We start from the raw sequence: 19,121 nt of genomic DNA, 5'->3' as shown, positions 1-19,121 counted from the left end.
CGCCTTTGCCACCAAGCCCAGCTAATTTTTGTATCTTTATTAGAGACGGGGTTTCACTGTGTTGGCCAGACTGGTCTCGAACTCCTGACCTCATGATCCACCCGCCTCAGCCTCCCATCCACCGTGCCTGGCCAAACATTTTAATCTCAATAAAATATTTGAACATGTTAGAAGTATATCTTATGCAAATTCTTAAATACACAATTATCTGAAATAACACACTAGAATAACTGCAATGTTAGTGCCTGCTGCTAAAAAAGCTATTGCTTTTATGGCACCTGTTCTACATGCTGGCACATCGTTGTATTTTGCAAGTAAATCTAAATTTTAAATCAATGTTGCACTACCATTTATTCTTCTAATTTAGCCTTTTAAAGTACTACCATGTCATCTAATTTAGTTTTTAATTTAAAAATATTATATATAATTAACATGCTGCAGAAATGGATGAAGTAAAAATTACAAGCTGGCCACACCTCAATCCTTTTTCTAGGACTCATTTGAATCTTTATATTATAAAGGCAGTGATGCTTGCTTCTTAAAAGAACTTGATGGGGAATCCTTTTATAGATTGCATAATTAAGTCTTATTATTAAAAGCCAGCTGTCTTTTTTGAAATATAGCCTATCTATAATTTATATTTTAATATTACTGATATATGTGAGAGAGAGGTTAACTTTGTCAGTGTAGTAGAATTCAAACACATTTCTTTTGCATTTCTTTGAAAGAAGTTTCTGGGATTGTTTTTGTAAAAGCTCATATCTAGTTGGCTCAGATTCGTGGAATAGTCTTTCAGCTCATTATTAGTTCATTAGAATAGAGAGGGCAAGAAAACAAGATAAACTGACTTAGGGATGTTTCATTTAAGTAGTTCAATTATTATTTACACAATGGGCTAAAACTTAACAATGAATAAAGGAATGCATTTAAAGATTTCAACCCAACGTAGCACAGCAAATTTTATGTTACCAAGTGTCACCCCAAACTACTTTTGACTGGGCAATGAAGTGATCACTGCAGGCACAAAGATAGATAGCTTTGTTATACTTTCTTTTGTGTCTTTACCTCTATAGCAGAGATAAAGAGCCTTAAAGATGTAGGGCATCAAAACACAGTGATCTGGAGTAAGATTATTCTGGTTAGAATTTTAGCTCCACCACAAATGACCCCTATGTATCTATTTTATCATCAGCAAAATGGAAATGGCACTACTGTCACCTCTTAGAGTTGTTGTGAAAATGAATAATCCACATTATAGCACTGAATATGTTGCTAAAGATAGATCATGGGCTCCACAAGATTTTACTGTTTTTATTTTATTATTAATTATGCAGATTGAATAAAGCATAATACAGGATTTAATCTGAAAACTAGTTATGAGAATTCCAAGATAAAAAGTTATTTCCTAAAAAATGAAAATTCATTTTGGATAGTGATCTGGCTGTAGAAAGTTCTCAATATCAGAAAAAACAGAAAAAAATTACAAATGGCCAAAAGGTAAAAAACGATAAATTCCCCTTAAAAACTGAAATGTGATAGCCTCAAAACAAGTAACTAATTAGGCATAGGAAGCAAAAAACTAATAGGAAATAATGAATACATTTAAATCAAATAAAGAAATATTTCATGATATCTGAAAAGATATTTGAAATTTTCATTGGTATATTAATTTTTGAAATATCAAACTGGTATACCAACAAATTTATTTCAAATTACTTAAAATTATGAAGAATTCTAGATGAATAGAAATTGTTTTTTACGTAAGTCTAGATGAATAGAAATTTTTTTTTACATAACAGGAATGTAAAAATGATTAACACCATACACAAGAGGAAAACAGACAAATCAGGGGTTGGTTAAAACCCCATTTTTCAAACTGTATTCCACAAAACCATTATTTTTAAAATATTTTTATATTTTGATTAATAATATTTAAACACAGTGTTATAGACATTATAGTATTAAGTTTAAATCTGGAAGGCCCTAAAATTCTTGCTCAGAATTTAAATTTGTTGTCGATATACAACATGATGGCAATGTATTTCTTTGTTTTGGTCAGAAGGATGATAATGCTTACGTGTCAATTAGACTGTAAATCCCACTTATTTAATCAAAGATTGTATATGTGGTTAATATCTACCATCAAATGCCTTTAAAGGAGCTTTATCCAATTAGTTGAAGGCCTTAAGAGCAAAAACTGGTTTCCCAGAAAAAAAGGAATACTGACATAAGACTGCAGTATGAAATCCTGAGTTTCCAATCTACCAACCTGTCCTATAAATTACATTCTTACTATCCCTTACAATTGCACAAGCCAATTCCCTAAAATATATCTCTATATCGTTATGTCCATGTCTATACATCTCCTACTGGTTCTGTTCTCTGGAGAACGCTGGCTGATATGGTAGGTGTTAATCACAATCACATTTCCACAGGTCATTAAGATGGGTTAAGCATTATCATTTAAAAGGGTCTTTAGGCCAGGCCCAGTGGCTCAAACCAGTAATCCCAGCACATAGGAGGCTGAGGCGGGTGGATCACTTGAGCTAGAAGTTGGAGACCAACCAGCCTGGCCAACATGATGAAACGCCATCTCTACTAAAAATACAAAAATTAGCTGGGCATGGCGGTACATGCCTGTAATCCCAGCTCTTCAGGAGGCTGAGGCACGAGAATTGCTTGATGGAGATCGCATCACTGCACTCTAGCCTGCGTGACAAAGACTGTCTCATAAACAAAAAAAGTTCTTTAATTTCCTATTATAACTTTGTTAACTAAAATGAACTTGGCCAGGCACAGTGGCTTATACCTATAATTCCAGCATTTTGGGAGGCCGAGGTAGGTGGATCACCTGATGTCAAGAGCTCAAGACGAGATTGGCCAACATGGCAAAACCCGTCTCTACTAAATATACAAAAATTGGCTGGGCATGGCGGCAGGCACCTGTAAGCCCAGCTACTTGGGAGGCTGAAGCATGAGAACTGCTTTTTGAACCCAGTAGGCAGCAATGCAGTGACCTGAGATCACACCACTGCATTCCAGCCTGGGCGACAGAGCAAACAAACAAAAAACCCTCATATAGTATTCAGATAATTTAATTAAACAAACAGGTACATATATCTCAGTATATCCAAAGTATTGTGGTTTATATTTGCATATGCATATACATGCATTTATATGAATAATTCACAAGGAATAATCGCTCCCTTCAGTGTGGAAAAGATCTACGTGTAACCACAGTAGTGTCAAATTAGTACTAGACATATGCAAGGAATGATATAGGCCAGAAGAAGCAGTGAATCTGTGACTGAACTGCAGTACATTTGGGAGAATGTGGAAATGAGGTTGGATATACTGGTTGAATATTGGATGTTCTAGCATGCAAGCTAAACCGTCTGCACTTAAATTTATGACAAGGCATCAACAGATGTTGAGTAGGATTTTACATCATTTGAAATGCTGTTCTCCAGACAGCTCTGGGAAAGGAGAACTGGAAAGGCAAGAAATCAGAAGCAGGGGCTGGAAAGCCTCAAAAAAGCATATAAAAGCTTCAATTTTGTAAATTTAATGCTTTGAGTCTTGTCTATTTTACACCATTGTTATCTCATTAATATTATCTAGCAAGTCAAACAGATCAGAGATAAATAGATATGAGTCCTAAAAATGAGTTTAAAACTGTTATTCTTAAGAAAAATAAGCATTCTTTAATGTGCTTATTTGCAGACAACATGACTGTATATTTAGAAGACCCCACTGTCTCAGCCCAAAATCTCCTTAAGCTGATAAGCAACTTCAGCAAAATTTCAGGATACAAAAATCAATGTACAAAAATCACAAGCATTTCTATACACTGATAGTAGACAAACAGCCAAATCATGAGTGAACTCCTATTCACAATTGCTACAAAGAGAAAACAATACCTAGGAATACAACTAACAAGGGATGTGAATGACCTCTTCAAGGAGAACTACAAACCACTGCTCAACAAAATAAGAGAGGACACAAACAGATGGAAAAACATTCCATGTTCATCCTTAGGAATAATCAATATCATGAAAATGGCCATACTTCCCAAAGTAATTTATAGATTCAATGCTATCCCCCTCAAGCTACCACTGACTTTCTTCAAATAATTGGAAAAAAACCACCTTAAATTTCATATGGAACCAAAAGAGAGCCCGCATAGCCAATCCTAAGAAAAACAAAACAAAACTGGAGTCATCACACTACCTGACTTCAAACTATACTACAAGGCTACAGTAATCAAAACAGCATGGTACTGGTAAGAAAACAGACACATAGCCCAATGGAACAGAACAGAGGCCTTGGAAATAACACCACACACCTACAACCATCTGATGTTTGATAAACTTGACAAAAACAAGCAATGGGGGAAGAATTCTCTATTTAATAAATGATGTTGGGAAAACTGGCTAGCCAAATGCAGAAAGCTTACACCTTATATAAAAATTAACTCAAGATGGATTAAAAACCTAAATGTAAGACAAAAAACCATAAGAACCCTAGAAGAAAACCTAGGCAATACCATTCAGGACATAGGCATGGGCAAAGACTCCATGACTAAAACACCAAAAGCAATAGCAACAAAAGCCAAAATAGACAAATGGGATCTAATTAAACTAAAGAGTTTCTGCACAGCAAAAGAAACTAACATCAAAGTGAACAGGCAAACTACAGAATGGGAGAAAATGTTTGCAATCTCCCCATCTGAAAAAGTAGTATTCAGAATCTACAAATAACTTAAACAAATTTACAAGAAAAAACCCCATCAAAAGTAGGCAAAGGATACGAACAGACACTTCTAGAAAGGAGACATTTATGCAGCCAACAAACATGAAAAACACCTCATCATCACTGGTCATTAGAGAAATGCAAATCAAAACCACAATGAGATACCATCTCACAGCAGTTAGAATGGGGATCATTAAAAAGTTAGGAGACAACAGATGCTGGAGAGGATGTGGAGAAATAGAAACGCTTTTACACTGTTGGTGGGAGTGTAAATTAGTTCAACCATTGTGAGAGACAGTGCGGTGATTCCTCAAGTATCTACAACTAGAAATACCATTTGACCCAGCAATCCCATTACTGGGTATATACCCAAAGGATTATAAATAGTTTTGTTATAAAGACACATGCACATGTATATTTATTGTGCCACTGTACACAATAGCAAAGATTTGGAACCAATCCAAATACCTATCAGTGATAGACTGGATAAAGAAAATGCAGCACATACACACCATGGAGTACTATGCAGCCATAAAAAAGTTGAGTTTATGTCCTTTGCAGGGAAATGGATGAATCTGGAAACCATAATTCTCAGCAAAGTAACAGAAGAACAGAAAACCAAACAAACACTGCATGTTCTCACTCATAAGTTGATGTTGAACAATCAGAACACATGGACACAGGGAGGGGAACATTATACATTGGGACCTGTTTTGGGTTGGGGGGCTAGGGGAGGGATAGCATTAGGAGAAATACCTAATGTAGGTGATGGGGTGATGGATGCAGCCAGCCACCGTGGCATGTGTATACCCATGTAACAAAACTGCACATTTTGCACATGTACCCTAAAACTTGAAGTATAATTTTAAAAAATAGATACATGGAACTTACTATTGTACTGGAAGGAAAAGACAACTCTTAAGCCATATCTTACTGCTTTTCTTAATTTTTCTTATGTAAAAAATAATAAAGAATTATTGGATCATGGCTAATTTTCAAGGAGTCTTAAAGGTTTTACTAGCAGGTGCTCCTATATTCAAGAACTTACAAAATGCTGTATAAGACATAAGAAATGTCATAGAACACTGTGGAGCATTTGGTTTGAAATGTATATAGAAATGCACCTAGAAATTTTATATCTAACATTTTAACTTTTATAATAGATATATACCAGGAAAAATTATGAAATTAGTTGGTAAGTACTGATAAGGGCCTTCCTAATAATAAGCATGAGTTCCCACAAAATAAGTCCTGTCATTTTTCTCTTTTTATAAAAAAGTGATCTCTATGGTAGTGTGGCAGTCAATTATAATTTATCTTGCATTAACATTGTATTATATTCTGCTATATTTGACTGCCATCAGTATATAGTATATATGACATTACTTACATAGGCTAGTATAATAAGCTAGGATATATCATGAGTGGATTATGAAATCAATTTTGGGGGTTAAGATTGCATTTTTAAAAAAGAGAAATAGAGAACAGGTGCCACAGAAATAAAGATAAAGTACCATTTCATGAATAACTTTTTTGAGGGGGTCATATATGTACAGGGTTAAGATGTATTAATACAATTCATATTTTAGTAGACATTGCAGATGAAAATGTCTAGAAAATTCAAGCCAAAGGGTGACACTCAGACAACAGTCATCAATGTATCACTGTCAACCTGAGTTGGAGTTCCACAGGGAAGCTGTACTGGGGTAAGCCCTGGGTGGAAGGGATATTTTAGCATTTTGTCTATGTCCCAGATAATGAAAAGTAGAGCACACTATAGTTGCCAGTAATATTCATTAGAGAAGGTGGTAAAGTACTAGAACCTTCAGAGAAGTGGGGTTTCACACTGTCTTTATGCTTGATAAACTTGAAAAAAAATCGGTATTTTGATGAGTTCTGGCTACATATTTGAAAGGATAAGAAATTTATAATTATCTCAAAGTAAGTTAGGGAGTCACAGGATTTACATAGGCCAAACTTTCTAGGGATTTAAAAAGTGTTTAATCCATTTATGTACTAATGAAAAAATAGTAAGTATATATAGATTTATTTTTTACATTTTAACATTTTCTTCAGAACATGTACTGGAGTCATAAGCATTATATTCTGGTCTCAGTACTATGTACTATATACAGGTAGAGCTCTGGGAATTTATAAAATTAGCGACTATATTAATTTCAGAAAGGTTAAAATAATGTGCCCTATATATCCCTGAAAGCTTCAAATAGTCATCCAATAGAATTCAGTCTCTTATTACTTCATGCTACTCATTGCGACTATGGAATGTGATATTAGAGATGAATGACTTACACAGCTGATCTCGCCATTGATCACGTTATTTTTCTCACAGATGCCTTTTCAAAGAAAACAGCATTTCCTTAGTTGAACAAAGATAGTTCCTAACATAACCCAGTATATGTTTCTTGAGATTTTAAGGTACTCTTCTCAGCAAAGTATCCCAATTGTTTGATAGAAACTCTAAGGTACATTTTTTTTCTTCACTTTCTTGGAGGCAAATTAAAAGAAAACAACTTTCATTTGTCAATTCATGCTAACAATAATGTTATGAGTTCACCATGGTCCAGTACATCAGAATAAACACCCTGTCTGCTCTCTACTTACCTTGCTACATGATTAATTACAGGAGCAAAGTTGGTGGGCCCATATAGTTGTACAGATTTCAGACTCCTGTAATAAGCTTCCATGACCCCTTCAATGCCATCACAGTAGGGATTCTGAGGGTTCCCATTCTGTAGAAATGTAGGCAAAAACAAAACCACAGTAAAAGAGAAAATCTCCATGAATATCAATTGAAAATGACAAGAGAATAATACATGTTGATACTCATACATATTTTTGGAAGAACATTCATTCATAAATTTACAATAGCAAAACAATACATTACGTGATCAACAACAGATTATGACATATTATGAAGATCATAACATATAATGTGCAATCATTAAAAATCTGTACTCTTAAAAAAATGGCAGCAGAAAATTTTAAATAATATTAAGAGAAGCTGACCACCACAACATTCTAAAATTAATAGTATCTTAATTTACACAGGTTTGTGTAGATGTGGAGATAAACATAGAGAAATCCTAAAAAGAAAACCTAAAACCTAAAACTAAAGTATTAATAGTGGGTACCTCTTGGTGGTTAGATAACTATTAACTTTCTTCGCATCCTCTAACCTGGTCTACGTTTTTCCAATTTTTATGCAGTAAACATGTATTAAAATTAGACAAATGCTGTCAATTCAAAGAGTTTAACCCAATAGCAGGAAAAATGTAAAATATCTGCCACATGAATATTTTCAGGCCACAATTCATAACTCCAAGTAGAGAAGGAGTCAGAGGGAATATAATTTGGTGCAGGAAACATCAAGACAAGGCAAAAGAAAAGGAATAAAAAAAAAATACTCAGGTCATTCAAGGGAAATGGAGCTTGCTGTTGCTGTTAAGAAGCTCTTATTCTGGGAACAGTGCCCAGAAAGGCAACTTTAACGGAACCTCTTATTCTGGGGACAGGACCTGGAAAGGCAACTTTAACCCTGTACACTTAGGCTGGCTTTTTCATACCTTAAATGCTCTGTCATTATTAGGTTTAATTCTCCTCGTCCAAATGATATAAATAACACAAATAAGACCATGTATTAGTTATCTATTGCTATGTAACAAATTACCCCCAAAGTTATACCCTCTGTATAGTGGCTTAAGACAATTAATATTTATTATCTCACACATTTTTGAAGTCTCAGAAATTCAGAAGCAGCTTAGGAGGGTGGTTCCTGAGCAGAATCTCTCATGCAGTTGCAGTGAAGATGCTGACCTGGGCTGCAGACATCTGAAAGCTTGACAGTGGACAGAAGGATCTATTTCCAAAAAGGCTCACTTACATGGCTGTTGGCAGGAGGCCAAATGGATGCTCCACAGGGCTGCTTGAGTATTCTCACAACACAGCAGCTAACTTTCCCCAGATTGAGTAATCCCAAGCAAAGAGCAAGGACAAAGCCCAATGCTTTTTATGAGCCAGTCTCTGAAGTTACACTCCATTACTCCTACTTTAATGCATTTGTTAGAATGAGTTACTGAATCTGTTCACACTTGAGAAAAAGGAGATACCCTCCACTTTTCGAAAGGGAATATCAAAATTATGTGTATATATATATTTTTAGGCACTAGTGATAGTAACTACATTTAAACATGGTTAGCAATAATTTTAGCATACATATTTTTACCTGAACAAGCAATTCTCCTGCGTCCGCCTCCTGAGTAGCAGGGACTACAGGCGCATGCCACAATGCCCAGCTAATTTTTGCATTTTTAATAGAGGCAGGGTTTCACCATGTTGCCCAGGATGATCTCCATTTCTTGACCTTGTGATCCACCCACCTTGGCCTCCCAAAGTGCTGGTTTTATACTAAAATATTTACATATATAACGTTCATAACCCTAAAAATGTAGGACTGCCATTAACCCCACTTTATAGATAAAGAAACTAAGGCAATGAGAACTTAGATACTGTGCCCAAAGTCACACAACACGACTAGGAGAGCTAATATTTGAACCAACGATCTAACTCCAGAGTTCAATTTCTTATGTACCACTATGCCACCAAATTATGAGACGCCAAGCTTTCTACAAGGCTGGAATCTTAGAAAACTGTTCCAAATGTTACCAACTATTTCTATTTTATCATTTGGTAGAGAGGGATTTATATCCATTTTTTTCTTTTAATTTTGTCTTTTCTTCAAACATTTTATTAACCATCATATTAAATAATCAAAGCCCTCTTTACATTATAAAACTGGTTGTATAACTTGGCTGAAAATAGCATGTAAAAGAAAAGTTTAACATTTAGCACAAAGCAGTTAATGTTTAGTTTTGATGTTAATCTGAGGTGGCCTATTTAACCTTCCTTTAAGGTTTTATGGTGCTCTTTTCCCTTGATAAGTTATGAAGCTAATTAAAATTAAAACTCATTACTGATTTTGGGCATATAAAAATGTATTATATATCTATCTTAAGGGAACAGTTACAAATTAGGGTAGTCCTGAGCTACTTTTATTTTTTAGCATGTTGATTGATGGTTTATATTTTGATGAAACTGTATGTTACCACTATTTGTCTGGAACTGAAACTACAAGGTCATCATTTTTCTCTTCTTTGATAGTGGAAAGGCAATCATTAGATGTTCTATTCAGCATCATAGAATGTTTAAAGCACTTATTTCTGAATTAGTCCTAATACTATAATAAGTTGCTCTATGGTTTCCTCATATGTCTTAGATGATAAGAATACCTTACAACATAAAATTATGCCTTCTTTTTAGTATATGCTCTGGATTATGTCAGGATTACTTTCAGTATTTTATGGCTACTAAATGAGATTTTCTTCTTAATGAGAAAGTTGTAATGAGTTATAAAAAGACTTTTAAGTCTGTTACTAGCACACACATTTATAGCAGCACAACTTGCAATTGCAAGAATATGAAACCAGCCTAAATACCCATCAACGAGTAAGTGGATAAAGAAAATTTGGAATGTACACACACACACACACACATTCTACTCAAACATAAAAAGGAAGAAAATAATGGATTCACAGCAACCTGGATAGAGTTGGAGACCATTATTCTAAGGGAAGTAACTCAGGAATGGAAAACCAAAGATTGTATGTTCTCACTTATAAGTGAGAGCTAAGTTATGGGGATGCAGAGGCATAAGAATGATATAATGAACTTGGAGACGAGGGGGAACGGTAGGAGGAGGGGGAAGGACAGAAGACCACATACCGGGTACAGAGTCCACTGCTCAGGTGATGGGTGCATCAGAATCTCAGAAATCACCACTAAAGAACTTACACATGTAAGCAAAAACCACCTGTTCCCCCAAAAGTATTGAAATACATAGATTTTTAAGTGTGTTTAAAAACTCATTTCTTGAAAATGTGATGCAGGAAATTAGTTATTGCTTGTTAAAACAAATTTGAATGAGTCCATTTGTGGCTCTGACACGAAAATAAAATATAAATTTTTTTAGTATGCACATTTAATTTTGTTGCTTATTAATGAAGACGACAATGGATGCCCTATTTCCTATTTCCTTCCTAATTAAACTTTCCATTTATAAAATAACACATGTTAACTTGTCGAACACATAGAAATCATAAAGATCTGACTTTAAAATGATCAATAATCTCACCAGACTCAAGTGGGGAGGGTGTCCAGCGCTCACCCATTCTTCCTCCCATTGAGCTCCCTCAGGGATTGTCCTGAGGGTGTGGATTCAGCATCATGCAAGAAGCCTGTCATCTCTGTTGCCGCCTGCTGCCTGCAGCCTGCGACACTTTTCAGCAGGGCTAACAAGCTGACAAAATACTGAAGAGAAGCTCTTAGGGGCTGTCGCTCCACTCTGAAATGTCACTGTTGCTTACTGTGGGGAAAAGCTGAGAGAGTTCTTCCTTTCATTCAAAAAACAAACACCTATTGAGCTTGTTTTATATATGGTACAGTGTTAAAGGCTTCTTGATTAAATTGCCGGTGTCTACTTGGAAAAAAATACATACACATAAATATTAAATTGCATACATTTGTATAAATAACAAAATAAGTGAAAAGGTATTTAGCAGGAGAAACCACTTGGACAGGTGTTAGCGTTTCTCTATGGGTCCATGTGGAAGACCTGCTTTTAAGGACCACTGGCCACAAGCTCATTAGAAATATACCAGAGCTCCGCATGACTGCATTTTCAGTTATAAGCCCAAAAAGAGTCTTCAAGAATTATAATGAGCGGAGAGCAATGACTCATTCTTTTCATAACCGTAAGTATTGGAATGGTAATATCAGGAAATTCTTCCTTTCCTCCCCCATTCTTTTTTCTTTTCCCATAGTGCGTTTCACATAAGAAGCTGAGGTATACTGAGACCCTTTCAACTGAGCAAAGCTCAAGTTTAACACCTGTGCTAGCCAAAACTTACACACTGGGGGGTATTTAAGTTCTTAAGAAGACTCTCTTGCTATCTAAAAGAATTATGTGAATTTGGTGAAATAAATAGGTTAATTTTAGTAAATATATACCACAAATTTGTACCATGGAAATACGAGGCTTTATTAACACCAGGTAGTTCATGAAAGGCCAGGCTGTCCTGAAACTGAACTTTTTGTATTTGCCTTTTTCAGTACCTGCAGATACATAGTGCAGTGATTTAGGACAAGCTTAGCACAGAATACTTCAGCAAGAATCAAATGCAATACTATCTAACTGAAGACCTACTTAACCATACCTGCCTTATTTATCCAACAAAACAGAAGTGCTTTGAAAAAAATTAGTCATTCGGTAATATTAAAGTTGAGGCATTATCATCAACATAATCATTGTTGTTTTAATCAGTTTGAAAGACTATTTTTCATAGATTAAAGGGGTATGATCTCTATCCCATAAATATTTGAATTGGGCTCAAGGAACAGATTATGGTATAAATAATAAATATATATCATTCCTTAGCAGTAGATACTTTTATAGGTTTGGTTACAAGGGGTAAATGTGGAGGTAGGAAAAGCAGAAAAAAGAAAAGTAGAGGAAGGGAAAAAGGAAAAAATACACACTAGCAGAAGAAGAAATGTACGGAAAGAAAATTAATCAACCTCTCATTTAGCTCAACACAATTATTCCTTTTCTTAGTCTTTAAAATAGCTCATGACCTTTTTCCTGAGGCTCTTTAGATTTAGAATCACATGAGTGATTTTCATGGTTTTATAAGTTTCTGGAGATTTTAATTTTCTAAGACACAACAAAGTCCCAACAGATACTCATTTTTATATGACGTTGGGAGTGCGGCATGTGGGCTATTTCATGGAAGAAAGAATTAAGCCCTCCAGCAACCTCTCTTGAAACTGTGTGGGTGATGAAATAGAAAAGAATAAACACAGAAATAACAATGTAATATTGCTCTTAAAACATATTTGAGAAAGATGAAATCTTACATAAAAGTACATATATCATGGTGTTAATATAAGCATGTATCCAAGAGGTGAGAGTACAGGTGCTTTTTTAAGATGTGTTTTAGCTGTAGTTAAGAGCATGAATTCTAAAATAATACTGACTTGGGTTCAAGTCCTGTCCTTTGGGATAATGGTCAACTTCTGAGCCTGAGTTGAGTTATATAACTGCTGGGAGCACTATTCTCAGCACAAGTAATGAGATTGGCAGTTTCTAGAGCAGTGCAATGTGTCAGCATGAAATATCTATCACATAGGAATTTTGTGAAGATTATATAACATAATGAGTATAAAGTGTGCAACTCAATACTCAGTAAATACTCAGGATTGAGTCAAATACTATTTCACTGAAAACCTACTCAACCCTTGTCTTACCTGAGAAAACAAAAGTGCTTTGAAAAATTTAAAGTAATATAATCATCAGGCAAGACTAAAGTTGAAACATTATCATAAACAACATAATCATTCTTATTTTCATCATTAATGTGGGAGACCATTTTTCATAGGTTTAAAGAAGTCTGACCTCTCTTAGTCTGTTTGTGCTATATGAGAATACCTGACATTCGGTAATTTATAAACAATAGAAACGTATGTCTCCCAGTTTTGGAGGCTAGAAGGTCCAAGATCAAGATGCCAGCAGGTTGAGTTGCCTGCTGAGAGCTGTGTCCTCAAAGGTGAGGAACGCTGTATTCTCACTTCGCAGAAATCAGGACAAGCTGAGTAAAGCTTCTTTTATAAGGGCCTTAATTTCATTCATGAGGGAGGAGCCCTCGCAGACCAACCAGCTCTTAAAGGCCTCACTGAATACTATTACATTAGCAGCACCTGAACTCTGGAAGGAACCATCAAAGCCACGGCAAAATCTATCCTATAAGTGTTTTAATTGGGCTCAAATATCAAATTAATGCCAGGCACAGTGGCTCAAACCTGTAATCCCAGCACTTTGGAAGGCTGAGGCGGATAGATCGCTTGAGCTAAGGAGTTTGAGATCAGCCCGGCCAACACACTGAAAACGCTGTCTCTATTAAAAATACAAAATTTAGCCAGGTATTATGCATGCCTGTAATTCTAGGTACTCAGGAAGCTGAGGCACGAGAATTGCTTGAACTGGGGAGGCAGAGTTGATCTCACCATTGCACTCCCGCCTGGGCAACAGAGCAAGCCTCTGTTGAAGAAAAGAAAATAAAAAAGAAAGAGGAAGGAAGGAAGGAAGAAGGAAGGGAGGGAGGGAGGAAGAAGAAGGAGGAGGAGGAGGTAGAAGAAGGAAGAGGAAGAAGGAGGAAGAAAGAGGAAGAAGAAGAAGAAAGGGGAGGAGGAGGAAGAAGAAGAAAGAAGAAAAAAGGAAGAAGAAGGAGAAGAGGAAGAAGAGGAGGAAGAGGAAGAAGAAAGAAGAAAGAAAGAAGGAGGAGGAGGAGAAGGAGAAAGTAAGGCACAAATACTTCCTTAACACTTGAGGAAGTGTTAAGGATAGGCTGAGTATCCCTCATCTGAAACCAGAGTTTTAGATTCTGAATTTCTTTTTTTGGATTTTAAAATATTTATATAATTACCGATTGACCTTCTGAAATCTGAATATCCAAAATCCAAATTGCTCTGATAAGCATTTCCTTTGAGCATCTTTTTCAGATTTTGGAGCATTTACTTTTCTGATTTGGGATGTTCGACCTGTGTATTTTTATTATAGGTTTGGTTACAAGGAATGAACATAGAGGTAGGAAAGGCAGCAAAGGAGAGAATTACAGAGGCAGAGAAACCTCATTGAGTTTAACACAATTATTTATTTTCTTAGCTTTTAAAAACAATGGTAGATTAAAGATAGCCATACATTCTTTGATACTCTTCCCATTGTGAAGTGAAGGTTAATTCTTCTACCTGGGATGGTCTTAGTAACTTGCTTGACCAATAGGATGTTGCAGAAATCACATTCTATGACTTCTAAGAATATGATATAAACATCCTTGGAGTTTCTGTCCCAGACTTTTAGAATACTCACCCTGGGAAAGCTGGCTGCTGCATAAGAAATCCTACTACAATGAGACCACCACACAATTATGAAGCCCTCTGTAACTACAGAGACAGGCTATATGTAAAGCAAGGGAGAGTTGTCTAGGCAACCCCAGCTTTTCAGCTGTTCCATCTCAGGCCCAAGACATGAATAAACATGAGCAAAGAAGTCATGTTAGGAGACATATCAGCCCCAGAAGACATAACATGGAGAAGATCTAAGGAATTCAACAGCCAGCCAGAACTAAGCTGAAAACTATGACCCCAGTCACCGATTCCAGGCATCTCTAGCCATTCAAATCACCTAAACTAAGACTCTAGATGATACAAAGCAAAAAAAAAAACGCTATCTCCCATTATATTCAGCTTGAATTCCTGAGCCACAAATCATAATAATAATAGAATGATATTGTTTTGTATCTCTTGTTTTAGGAAGGTTTGTTATGCAGCAATAGATAACCGAAATAGACCCCCTATTTGTAAACCAGGTGGGTGCACTTTAGGTAGATTTATGGCTAAGCTGTTTAGCTGTTCTTTTTCCCATTAAGCTCACACTCCAAAGTCAATTACTTACCAAAATTTAGCTACAGTCAGAAAAGCTTGCTATATAACTAAAGAATAAGCACCAAAGCCATATTAAAAGGTCTCCTTTTGATATATTCTTACCAAAGCAAATTCATGAGATATCCTTCCATCTGGAGGCAGTTTTGCACCAAAACCTAGAGCTGGAAACATTTTATCACTGTCATAATCTTGAACAATTTCTCCCACTGCTTTCAGCGCCATACCATAGGCATTCAGCTGGTAAGGATTCATGTAGTGGAGGGAAGTGGGCTGAGCAGGGTTGCCTGATGACAGAACACATATTTCAAGCATAAGCAATTAGGCTACATATATTTAACAAGATTTTTCTTGGTGTCTATTTCAGAATGAAATATTCAAAACTACGTTTTTCTGCGTATATCTACAGTGTGTCAAATTGTTTCTTTTTGGATGGATATTAACATAGAAATATTTGTTACATTACATTAGACATATAGAAAGTTCTAAGATATGCCAAAGCATATGCAGAATTTTTCAGAAATGACTTCAATGCCACAGGCTATTTTTGAGTTTTACTTCTGGAAGTATAAAAGTACTTTTGTTAATCTTATTTTGTTATAAACTTTACTTTTAAACAAAATCATGTGCCTTTAGCTTGAATCCTTATGCCTATGGCAAGATGACCCAATAGACGGATTTCAATAATTATGAAGGCTTTGTAATGTTTTATAACCAATATAAACTGAGTATTTGAGAAATAATTTAGCATTTAAAAAAGGGAAGCATAGTGATTTTCAAGGGCAGGCTGATTAAATATCTACATCTAAAAAATTCTTCACAATTTTCTAACGACATTAAGCTAAGAGCCAGAGGCCAGAGTCAAGTCTTGCAATTTTTATGGCAGCCTCTGTAAAATAAATCCTACCACTGTGTTTACCAGGAGGACAAAATGAGATTACATGTTTAAAATGATTACAAATAATAATGCACCATAGAATTGTAAGTTGAACTGCTACAGTTATTATGGTCTGGGTCATCCACAAGGTTCTTCTGAATGTCAAAAATCTTTATACTGTGTAGGATGCTGCATTTGAATAGTGATGAAATTAAGAGCAAGAGTAATGTATTAATATGTGCTACCACTCAAACACATTGAGATTCACATCAAGTTGCCCTAATTACCAGCAAAACGGCAGCCTGAAAGTCCATTTGGTTTCTTAAGTGAAAATGGAAAGTTAAATGAGACTTGTAACAGCACATAAAGCTCAATTTTACATTAAAGCACTGCCTGAAGAAGAAAAGCCTCAGGGCATAGTTTTTCTGATAAGGAAAAAAAAAAATAACAAAGAACCCTTAAGATCCAGAGAGAAACAAAATAAAGATCTCCCTTTAGGTTATTTGACAGGAAATTATACAGAGAATATTTTTGTCCTAAAAACAATTCATTGCACATTTAAAAAAAAAAAATTTATTTCCAAGAGTTAGCATTCCAGGGCTGGCTCCATATAATAAAATCGCTAAAAAATATCTTCTGACCACTATGGCCTTAATGTTCCCCTCAACTTGACTTAACTTTTAGAGTTTCTTCCTGGGCTGGGTGCTGTGGCTCATGCCTGTAATCCCAGCACTTTGGGAGGCTGAGACAGGTGGATCATGAGGTCAGGAGTTCAAGACCAGCCTGGCCAAGATGGTGAAACCCTGTCTATATTAAAAAAAAAAAAAGAAAGAAGAAAGAAAGAAAGAAAATTTCTTCCTGACTATAAGACCATGACCAGTCTTTTCTTAGACACTCAATTTAGAAAAGTTGCAATTGTAAATTCTTTCTCTGCCTCCTTTGAGATGTAAATCTTCTACAACCAAGGAATATCCTTCTCAAGGACACGGAGGCCATCCCTTTGAAATATAAACACCAAGAAAAACAGCAGCCCTATCTTCCAGTCTCCCTGAGAAGACAGAAGCCTAACTTCAATAAGCACCAATTAGCAAACAGAGATGGCCTAGGCACACAAACCAACCTCTGTGCTAATGTCCTCCAGGACTTTTCCGCAGCTCACCTCAGCAAGCACTAAGACTCCAGCCTTTTGTTTAGGAAGGGATGTGTTCAGTTTTTGTCCTTTATTGTAATAGTCTCGACTCCTTTGCAATGGTCTTAAATAAAGCCTTTCTTGCCTTTTTAAGTTGTCCAGTGTGAATTTTCTTTGACACTTCCTACTAAAGGAGGGACTTTGTCACTTGATCAAAAGGCCAGTGGAATCAGAGATAAAAAACATAATTACAAGACTAAATGGTTATTTAATACAAGTCTCATGCCTGCAATCCTAGCACTCTGGAAGGCTGAGGCAGGTGAGTAACTTAGGCTCAGGAGTTCATGACCAGCCTGGCCAACAAGGTGAAACCCTGCCTTTACAAAAAATACAAAAATTAGCTGGGTGTGATGGCATGTGCCTGTTGTCTCAGCTACTCGGGAAGCTGAGATATGGGAGGATTGCTTGAGCCCAGGAGGTCAAGGGTGCAGTGAACCCCTGATAGTGCCACTGTACTCCAGCCTGAGCAAAAGAGCAAGACCCTGTCTCAAACAAACACCTTCTCCAACTCTCCAACTCGCAACTACAGAAGAGTTTTAACCCAATGGTGATAATACGGTGAAGTTTTACTTCACTATGAAAACTATAAATAAAAAAATATTCTTAATACCACAAAACATTTAAACATTTGAACCTATCATGCATAGCTGGGCCCTTTGTACTCATACAACGATATCATCCATCTCTTTCCAGCATCCTCCTCTACACCAGTCTCTTCGTAGTACTTCTAATGATACTTTCCCTCCCACCTCTCTCTCTCAAGTTGCCATCCTGTCCTGAAATTTACATTCTTCTCAAACTTGTGTCTCACATAAACTAGACAACCCTCTTTGTTTATTCCAGCCCTCACTGTATTTTCTCTTATACTGTTATGGATCTTGTGTTCGGTACCAAAAAAATTGGCAATTTAAAGTATTGAGTCAACTCCTTGAGTCTGTGACAGTGTTTGTATTTCCTGTGTACCTGCCAAAATGCTGATAAACAACAAATTTGTAGGAGATTAATAACATTGGGGCCCAACTAATAGCAATAATAACATGGAACCTAACATGTATTGACCACTTTATGTCATATCTCACTTAATCCTTTCAACAAACTTACAATATGGGTACTTTTATTATACAAGCTTTTCAGATTAAATAACTTGCTTCAAATTATACAATAATAACTAGTAAAACTAGAATATGAATTTAGGCACTCAGCTTTTATAACCCTTTTAGCTATAACTCTTAAAGATTTTGTAATATTTTAAACTCAGAATATTATTGAAATTGTATCTGATTTTGCTTTAGAGATGTACTATGCCTTTGTAAAAAAAAAAAAACCCACAGTTTAATAGAATATTTTTAACAGTTTTTTGAGACATAATCATGTAAGTTACATATTAACCATTTGAAATATATAATTCAGCTGGGCATGGTGGCTCATACCTGTAATCCCAGCAGTTTAGGAGGCCAAGGTGGGTGGATGGCTTTGAGCTCAGGAGTTTGAGACCAGCCCGGGCAACATGGTGAAATCCCATCTTTACAAAAAGCACAAAAATTAGCCAGGAGCTGGTGACATGCACCTGTAGTCCCAGCTACTCTGAGCTGGGAGAATCCAGCTGAGGCTGGAGAATCACTTAAGCCCTGGAAGCAGCAGTTGCAGTGAGCTAAGATTGCTCCATTGCACTCCAACCTGGGCAACAGTGTGAGACCCCATCTCATAAAACAAAACAAAAAACAATTCAATGAT

General features: G+C 36.0%; 1 protein-coding gene across 4 annotated transcripts in view; it reads right to left on the bottom strand.

The window, feature by feature from the left end:
* The window catches only part of CPNE8 (copine 8), a 261,517-nt gene that overhangs the window by 26,891 nt on the left and 215,505 nt on the right, over nucleotides 1-19,121 (bottom strand). For all 4 annotated transcript variants that reach the window (XM_002752370.6, XM_054238177.2, XM_035255835.3 and 1 more), the window contains 2 exons: nucleotides 15,427-15,608; nucleotides 7,375-7,502 (listed from right to left, as the gene is read on the bottom strand). In XM_002752370.6, the coding sequence (XP_002752416.1) occupies nucleotides 7,375-7,502; nucleotides 15,427-15,608 (310 nt within the window). The remainder of the gene's footprint in view (nucleotides 1-7,374; nucleotides 7,503-15,426; nucleotides 15,609-19,121) is intronic.

Source organism: Callithrix jacchus, chromosome 9 (assembly GCF_049354715.1).
Source record: "Callithrix jacchus isolate 240 chromosome 9, calJac240_pri, whole genome shotgun sequence".
NCBI classification, from domain to species: Eukaryota; Metazoa; Chordata; class Mammalia; order Primates; family Cebidae; genus Callithrix; species Callithrix jacchus.
The sequence above is the reverse complement of the archived record's forward strand: the minus strand, read 5'-3'. Positions and strand labels throughout refer to the sequence as shown.